Genomic DNA, 8807 nt, shown 5'->3' on the forward strand with positions numbered 1-8807 from the left:
GAAGGATGAAGTCCTAGTGTCATACTGGTTAAAATGTTCAGCTGTCACCCCAAAGGTGTATACAGTGGGAACCTGCCAGCCACTGTAGGAGAAAGGGAACCCTAACGGGCAATTCTATTGTCTTACAGGGTCACTGTGAATCAGACTTTAGTTATTGGGGGCGGGGAGGGTGGTGCTGTAATGTTAAATATCCATTCCTCTAGGTAAAGCCTGAGGCACTTTCTGATAGAGAAGGGCAAAGTCTTCTCCCGCCTCAGGGTAGACACTGAACAAACAGGGGACTGAGTTGCTTGTACATCCAGGGATCATGCACTTACCTCTGACCTCGAATGTGAACAGCGGCAGCAGTGCCTGACTTGTGCACACAGGGACATGTCACGTCCCAAGCTGAGCACATTGCCATGGAGTAGGAACTAATTAGTAGCTGACCCTCCAACAGGTTTTCAGGGTCTTTAAGTTGCACGGTAGGAGACTGGGCATCTTTCTCCCTCGGAGCAGCTGGATTTGAACAGCCTGTCTTTACAGTGATTGGCAGCGCAACCCTTCACCCATTAGGTCACCGAAGTTCAGGAACACGGTACATTTTGCTGAAGAAATGACCAAATAAATGCATGACTGTAGGAAATAAGTCTCGTAAGCATGTAGGAGCAGAGGGTCTCCGTACAAGATAGTCTTCACAAAGGTTTTTCCCAGAATACAGGCTCTGGCCCAAAGTACAGCGACTCAGACAGCGCTGTCTGGGCCCCAAGTGTCGAGAGCTCCGCCCCCAGGAGGCGAGGCGGCTCCCAGGCAGTCACGTGCTGGAGGTCGGCCAATCAGCGGCGGCGCGGCAGTCTTGGGACCCAGAGGGTGAAGGGTGGACTCACAGACTTGACTGGGCGCTCTTTCTGGTCGCATCATGTCGCGTAGAGGAGCAGCCGCTGAGCAGCGACTGGAGACGTCAGAGGAGAATGCCACGGAAACAACCTTCAGGGCAAGCGGTAATTGTAGGGCGGCCGTGATTCGCAGGGACGCGAGCCGAGCCCGCTCCTTCCTTGGGCGATTTTCCCACCACCGCGGGGTCGCGCACCCACCCCTGGCTTGGCCAGCGGGGCCGGAGGGAGTCTCCCTTGTCGGGGCTGCAGCCCAGTCGGCTCTGGGAGGGTCTAAACTCGGGCCATTGGCCTCTGATCTGGAGCTCGAGGGGCTCCTCTGAGCTGGGTCACTAGTGGGTGACACTTAAGGGAGAGGGGTTGGCCGCGCGCTCGCTGCGTCACCTAGACCGTCTGTCCCCAGATCATCAGCATATTCGCTACAACCCGCTGCAAGATGAGTGGGTGCTGGTGTCAGCTCACCGCATGAAGAGGCCCTGGCAGGGACAGGTGGAGCCCCCGCTTCTGGAGACAGTGCCACGCCATGACCCCCATAACCCTCTGTGTCCTGGGGCCACTCGAGCCAACGGAGAAGTAAGTCTTTACAGAGCATATCCACTGGTCCAGGAGGAGTAGCACAGTCTTGGAGCTGCCCCTCACCCGTAAGGATTGTGATCTTCCTTCTGGGTCAGATTCTTTTTTGCCCACCGCCCCCACCGCCCCCAGTCGTCCTAAACTACCCCTTTGTATCCAGTTAACCCTTGAAACCCACCAGGTGGCTCGGGGTCTGGGGCAGAAATACTAACCTATCCTTGCTGCTAGGTGAATCCCCACTACAGTGGCACCTTCCTGTTTGACAATGACTTCCCAGCTCTGCAGCCTGATGCTCCCAGTCCAGGTAACCTGGCCTCAGCTGCTGATGGGAAAGGGGGGAACTGGGTCTCTTTGGGAGCTTCTGTAGAAATTGATAATACCTTCTCTCAGGTGTCAGTGATCACCCCCTTTTCCAAGCAGAGGCAGCCCGAGGAGTTTGGTAACTATACATTTTGTTTCTGATACAACCTTCACCCCAGGCCCTGGACTGAACACTGGGGGCTAGTCTTTCCTTCCCCAAAGCCAAGCCCTGCCCTTTGTCATCCTTTTCCCTACCACCACCCAGTAAGGTCATGTGCTTCCACCCCTGGTCGGATGTGACACTGCCACTCATGTCAGTCCCTGAGATCCGAACTGTTGTTGATGCGTGGGCGAATGTCACAGAGGAGCTGGGTGCCCAGTACCCATGGGTGCAGGTCTGTTAGACTGTCCCCTTCCCAGGATGGGCAGGGAGGGGGTGATACAACTTTGATTTTGGGGAGTGACATCCCTATTTCCACCAGAAGTGTGGTAGAAAGGGGGTAAACTTGGTTTATTGGTGGTTACTGAAGCTCCCTGTCTCTATCTGCTAGATCTTTGAGAACAAAGGAGCCATGATGGGCTGTTCCAATCCACACCCGCACTGCCAGGTAAGTGTGTATCAGGGTTTCCAGGGTTTCTGGATGGGGCCTTAAATGGCACTGAGGGGAAGGGAACAGGTTTAAGGTAAGAGAAAAAGGAGTATGTGAATGATGTGGACACCTGGTGGTAAGAGCCCATCTCTTCTTTTTGGTCCTACCCCTTTACAGGTATGGGCCAGCAGTTTCCTGCCAGATGTTGCCCAGCGTGAGGAGCGATGTCAGCGGGCCTATCAGAGTCAACATGGAGAACCTCTGCTAATGGAGTACGGCCGCCAGGAGTTGCTCAGAAAGGTGAGAATCACCCAAGCCTTGTATCCTCAAGGAACCCACAGCCTTCTCATCCAAAAGAGTTTTCACTCAAGTGTGAAGGAGAAGGATTGAAAGAACTGTTAGGGAGTCATGGTGGGAAGTCAAGTGATGGTGAGTTAGACTAGCGTGGAAATGGTAGATGTGATTAGAAGCCAGCAGATTTGGGTATATATTTTCTTTCACTTTTCCTATCCATTTGCTAATACCCCACTTCCAGCCCACCTTGATACCCTTATCTCCATTCTGTTGACTCAGGAACGCCTGGTCCTAACTAGTGAGCACTGGTTGGTGCTGGTTCCCTTCTGGGCCGTGTGGCCCTTTCAGACTCTGCTGCTGCCCCGTCGGCATGTGTGTCGGCTGCCTGAGCTGACCCCAGCTGAGCGTGATGGTGAGATGCCCAGCTGGAACCTTGGATCCAGGCTCTGGATGCGGGTGGCTCTTGTCGGGGCCCCCTGATCCTGAGACTGAAGCAGGCTCTGTCTGGTTCCAGATCTAGCCTCTATCATGAAGAAACTCTTGACCAAGTACGACAACCTGTTTGAAACATCTTTTCCCTACTCCATGGGCTGGCATGGTGAGCCTGTATTCAGTACCATATCCAGCCTTGACACAATTTCTTGGCTCCTGAGGTCTAACTCCTAGCAAGCCTAGAAACATTTCCTAGGGAAAGTGGGAGACAGGATGCTGGGATGGAGGGTGGCAGAACTTGGTGAAACTATCTTCTTGCATGCTTTCCATTGCCTGGAGCTTCTCTGTGTAGCAGCACATCTTGAGAGCTGCAGTTTTAGGTATTTGTCCTGATTAGGTGTAGAGACTTGGCTAAAGAATTGAGAAAGGGCTCTTCTGCCATCTCTTATCTTTTTTTCCCCTGCCAGGAGCACCCACAGGACCAGAGGCCGAGGCCGAATGGGATCACTGGCAACTGCATGCTCATTACTACCCTCCCCTCCTGCGCTCTGCCACTGTTCGCAAATTTATGGTTGGCTACGAAATGCTGGCCCAGGCTCAGAGGGACCTAACCCCTGAGCAGGTCAGGACTTGAGCATCCTGTGTCGTCTTTTCTCTCCCAGTTTACCGGGGGATCCCAATAGTTATGACCCTGAGTACCTCCACAACATCCTGATAATTCTGGGAACTTAAGAGCTGCTCAACCCTTTTACCATTGATGACTAGCATCCTGAAGCCTCACCAACCCTTCAGGTCTCCCTGCAGTGCCTGTTGGGCACTACATACCTTTTTGGCCTACACCCATCATTCCTGACTACTCCTGTCTCTCTTCCAGGCTGCGGAGAGACTAAGGGCACTTCCAGAAGTTCATTACCTCCTAGTGCAGAAGGATAAGAAGACAACAGCCAGCGCCTGACCATGCTGACCACGGACTCTTTCTTTAGAGAAGCAGGACATGGGGTTTGGGCAAATACAGGCTCAATAAAACTGCTTCTCAAAACTTTAATTATATAGTCTAACAAAAGTGGTGTATGAACTGTAACCCTTGGGTCTGGAGTTAAAAGCTGAAGGCACAGTTCCAGCCACAACTTTTCTTTGTCTCCTGTGATGGTTAACATTACATGTCAGCTTGGCTAGGCTGTGGTTCTCAGTGGTTTGGCACACTGGGCTGGGTGCTGTTCTATAATACAGCATGGTTTAATCACTTTTCCTTATGTGATCTGATGTGATCAGCCGGTCAACTGAAAGAAGAGTCTCCTTGGGGATGTGACCTACCTCCAGTATATAAATGGATGTTCTGGCAAAGCTCACTCTCTCTCAGTCCTGCACTCTTCTGACTGCCTGGTTTCTGGTTCTCGGGATGTAAGCCTGCAGAAGTCTCTGGCCTGCCATCTGACCTGCAGATTTTGGATTTGTCAGCCCCTCATGAGCAAGCAGAAGTTTGCAGCTTGCTGCCTGACTTAGGGCTTTGGGTCTTGCCAGCCCACACTTTCATAAGCCATTTCCTTGAAGTAAAAATGTATGTATATATATATGTATGTATATATATATAATTCCCCCCACTGGTTTTTGCTTTTTTAGAGAACGCAGACTAAGACACTTTGGTACTAAGAATGGTTCTGTTGTTGTTGGGAACCTTTGAGTCGGAACCAACCCATAGCTGACCTTCCAACGGGTTTTCAGAGGCATTATGGGAGGAGAACGCCCATCTTTCTCCCGTGGAGCAGCTAGTGTATTTGAAATTCATGCCTTAAGAATTGCACTGCAGCTTCTTGCCACTAGCCCACCAGAAAATTGTTCTGTTGTTATGTGCCATCAAGTCACCTGTGACTCATTCCTACCCTTTGTACAACAGCTCTGAAGACTGCCCTGTCCTGAGCCAGTCTCACTGACTCTGACACACCTACCCCCATGGCCTCAGTTACTGTATCAGTCCCTCTCCACCCTTCCGAGTATGATGTCCTTCTCCAAGGACCTAGGAACAAAAAAAGATAAGTTTTCTGAACTGGATTCTCAAGTCTGACTATATTCAAAAGCACTAATGACTTAATTTTTTATTTCTAGTAGTAAGGTAGGGAGCAGTGCTGGCTTAGTGGTAAGGAGCTGCACTGCCCACCCAAAGAGATGCTATTCTAAACCACCAGCAGCTATACGGGAGGAAGATGGGCAATCTCCTCCTGTGTGATTTACTGCCTCGTGGTGTCCAGTCGAGTATGACTCACAGCAATCCTGTGAACAAAAGATCTGAACCCTGTTCTGTCCTGTGCCATCCTCACACTTCCTGACACACAAGAGCCCATTGTGGCAGTCACTGCATCAGTACACCTGGTTGAGGGTCTTCCTCTTCTTTGCTGACCCTCCACCCTTCCTAGCATCAAGTCCTTCTCCAAGGAGTAGTCCCTCCTAGCAACATGCCCAAAGTACGGGAGGCAAAGCCTCATCATTCTTGCCTCCAAAGAGCACTCTGACTACACCCTCTCTCCAAGACATATTTGTTTCATGCCTTTGAGCTGTGGTGTTGGAGAAGAGCACTGAACATCCCATGGATGGCCAAAAGAACAAATATATCTCAAGGATTAGACAAGATTTAATAGCATGTTTTGTTAGTTGACTGAAACAGATGGCCTTCATTAAATGAAGTTGAAATGACAGAATTGCCTGGTATTGGTCAAGTGCCCAGAGGACTTTGACCACAACTGTAAAGATTAAATCTCTTGAGAAGAGGCAGCCCCCGCATCCTTGAAGACCACTGTAATAGTCTTCCATGTATGTCAGATATTACAATGAGAGCTGCTCTCACTGAATTGAAGAACCTAAGTAAATGGAGAGTGAGTAAGCTCCAGGGTGGCAGACCCAAGTGGTGGCACTTAGTCCTCAAAGACAAGTCACACTGATGGACTGTAGAGTCAAAGCAATAATCAGAGCAGTCTGACTCAAAGTGGACACAACAGCTTTGGTAGAATAGTAATGGAGTCTCTAGAACTGTGGTGCTGGAGAAGAGTGCTGAACATCCTATGGACTGCTAAAAGAACAAACATATGTCTTGGAGAAGGCACTGTCAGAGTGCTCCCTGGAGGCAAAGATGATGAAACATCTCACATACTTCAGGCATGTTGCTAGGAGAAGTTATTCCTTGGAGAGAGACATGATGCTTGGAAAGGTGGAGGGATGATGGAGGAGAGGAAGACTCGCAAGCAGATGAATTGACACAGTGACTGCAGCAATAGATTTGAGTGTGTCAGAGATAATGAGGATAGCACAGGATAGGACAGGGTTCAGATCTTTTGTTTATAGGGTCACTGAGTTATAATTGGCTAGACAGCACTTAGCAGTAACAATAAAGGAATAAAATAGAGGGAAACTGACTAATATTTACTTCATCTGTACTAGCAAGAGAATTCTAGGTCTAGTGAGTACATTCTTACTTGAGTTGCTAAAATAGAAAGTTATGGCCTCAATCAGTTCCAAGGCTTGAATAGCCCTTTGAAGGAAAGCCAAAATCCTTGAGGAATGACCCTACTAAAAATTTACATTGTTAATCTGTGGGAGAAGGGCAGTCTCCTGTGCTATTAACTGTCTCTGAAAACCTGCCAGAGGGTCAGCTATGAGACAGTTCTGACTCTGGTACACAACAACAACGACCTCTCTCCCAGTCTTCCCCAAATCTTTGCCCTTTTACAAGAGTGACTGCTTACTGGGGAAAATGAAATCATCAAACTTTTTGGGGATTACAGGACCCGACTCTGAACAGGCACTAATTTCTGGCACAATGTACTATGGGCCACCAGTCATAGTAGAAGTATATATAAAACAAACCCAAACAAACCTATCGTATCAGATTTATAGTGATTCTGGAGGACAGAGTGGAACTGCCCCATAGTTATCTAAGCTGTAATCTTTATAGAAGCAAATTGCTACCTCTCCCATAGACTAGCTAGGGGGTTGGTTAGCAGCTGAATACTTAACCATTGTGCCACTTTATTAATGGGAGTCTTAGTTTCATCTCACAGTGGATTTCCTTATTTTCACAAAGAATAATTAGATATACTGGAAAATTGCCAAAATCCCCATAGTGAATCCCTGACATGTAGAGTGAGGGCTATTATGATAGGAAAGATCAAGTAGAAAGCTACAGAACTAACGCTATATAATTTTTACTATGTGCTGTTGAGTTGAAACCAACTCATAGCTTCAGTGGATTTTCAGAGACTAAATCATACAGAGGGATTGCCTATCTTTCTTTGTTTCCTTTTTTCTATCTTTATCCTGCCTTGGAGCCACTGAGGGACTGGAGTTGTGTGCATTTGGGGTTAGCAACACAACTCCTTACCCCTGGGCAACCAGAGCTCCCGACCTCAATATAGGAAAATAGTAAACCAAAGCAATACTATGTTCCTGGAGAGATCACGGGGATTAGTTCCACCAGTGACTTGGAGGATGCAAGCATGGTGATCCTCAATACAACCCAAATCAACTTGCCTATTTGGCATGTGCTGAAAAGAAATGGATTTTGGAGGATGACAATAGTGGATTATCATAACTTTCCCAGATGGTAACTCCAATTGCATTTGCTGTTCCAGATGTAGTTTCATTGTTTGAGTAAATGGATACATCTCCTGTATCTTAGTTACCTAATATTGCTGTAACAGAGATATTTCAAGTAGATGATGTTAACAAACAGGTATGCATTCTCTTACAATATAGGAAGCTAGAAGTCCAAATTTAGGATGCAGGCTCCGGGGCAAGGCTTTCTCCCTCTGTCAGTTCTGAAGGAAGATCCTTCACATTACATCATTACATAGTTTAAGGACACAAAAGTCAATCCGTTCTGGCAGCTGGTATGCAGCTATTGAGCTGACCAATGCCTTTTTCTCTGTACCTGTTTCTAAAGAGCATCAGAAACAGTTTTCCTTCAAGCTACTAATATACCTTCACTGTCCTCTGCTCCAGATTTCTGAAAAGAAAAAAAAATTCAGTGTTGGTCTATCCTATAGATTTTCTTCTTGTTGTGATATGCCATCGAGATGCTTGCTACTCATAGTGACCCTATGTACAACGGGTCTGAACCCTGCTCTATTTTGAGCCAATTTCATTGTCTCTACCCCCATTACCCCTGTGGGAGAAGGATGGGTAGTCTTCTCCCATACAACTAACCCACTAGAGGGTCAGCTATGGGTTGGTTTTGATTTTATGGTACACAACAACAACAAACCCCCATTACCCCAGTCACTGAGTCAAGCCATCTCATTCAGAGTCTCCCTCTCTTTCTCCGTCCCTCCACCCTTCCAAGCATGATGTCTCTCTCCAAGGACTGGTCCCTCCTTGAAACATGCCCAGAGTATGTTGGACAGAGCTTCAAAAATTCTTACCTTCAAGGAGCAGCCTGGTTTCACCTTCTCCAGGACAGACCTGTTTATTCCTGGTATAATGGTGGCACACTTAGTGGGGTAGGCATATGCCAGTTTAAAACTTCAGAGAATCTGATTTAATTGGTATGGGCAGGAAGTACTTAAAACTTTTGCTGCAGAAGATCAAAGACTACAGCCTTCAATACGGATTACATCTCAAAATCAAGAAAACAAAAGTCCTCACCACTGGGCCAATAGACAACATTATGAGAGATGGAGAAAAAAAATTGAAGTTGTCAGTGATTTAATTTTGCTTGGGTCTACAATCAACATCTTAGTACCAGCAGTCAAGTGATCAA

The 8807-nt window shown here is 47.8% G+C and overlaps 1 protein-coding gene across 2 annotated transcripts; it reads left to right on the forward strand.

Annotated features, from left to right (window-relative positions):
- Window positions 1-898: 898 nt before the first annotated feature.
- On the forward strand, window positions 899-4029 carry GALT (galactose-1-phosphate uridylyltransferase). 2 transcript variants are annotated; one of them, XM_006898524.1, is made up of 11 exons: window positions 899-980; window positions 1276-1445; window positions 1674-1749; window positions 1836-1884; window positions 2011-2140; window positions 2297-2353; window positions 2513-2635; window positions 2909-3041; window positions 3144-3227; window positions 3529-3683; window positions 3936-4029. In XM_006898524.1, exons 1-11 carry the CDS (start codon window positions 899-901, stop codon window positions 4014-4016), a joined length of 1140 nt encoding a protein of 379 aa, XP_006898586.1. In that variant the 3' UTR covers window positions 4017-4029. The 2 variants fall into 2 exon arrangements, with proteins under 2 accessions (XP_006898586.1, XP_006898587.1); XM_006898525.1 differs by lacking the exons at window positions 899-980; window positions 1674-1749; window positions 1836-1884.
- Window positions 4030-8807: the final 4778 nt, after the last annotated feature.

Source organism: Elephantulus edwardii, unplaced genomic scaffold, assembly GCF_000299155.1.
Source record: "Elephantulus edwardii isolate Elephantulus edwardi_28Jun2011 unplaced genomic scaffold, EleEdw1.0 scaffold00232, whole genome shotgun sequence".
In the NCBI taxonomy this organism is placed as follows: domain Eukaryota; kingdom Metazoa; phylum Chordata; class Mammalia; order Macroscelidea; family Macroscelididae; genus Elephantulus; species Elephantulus edwardii.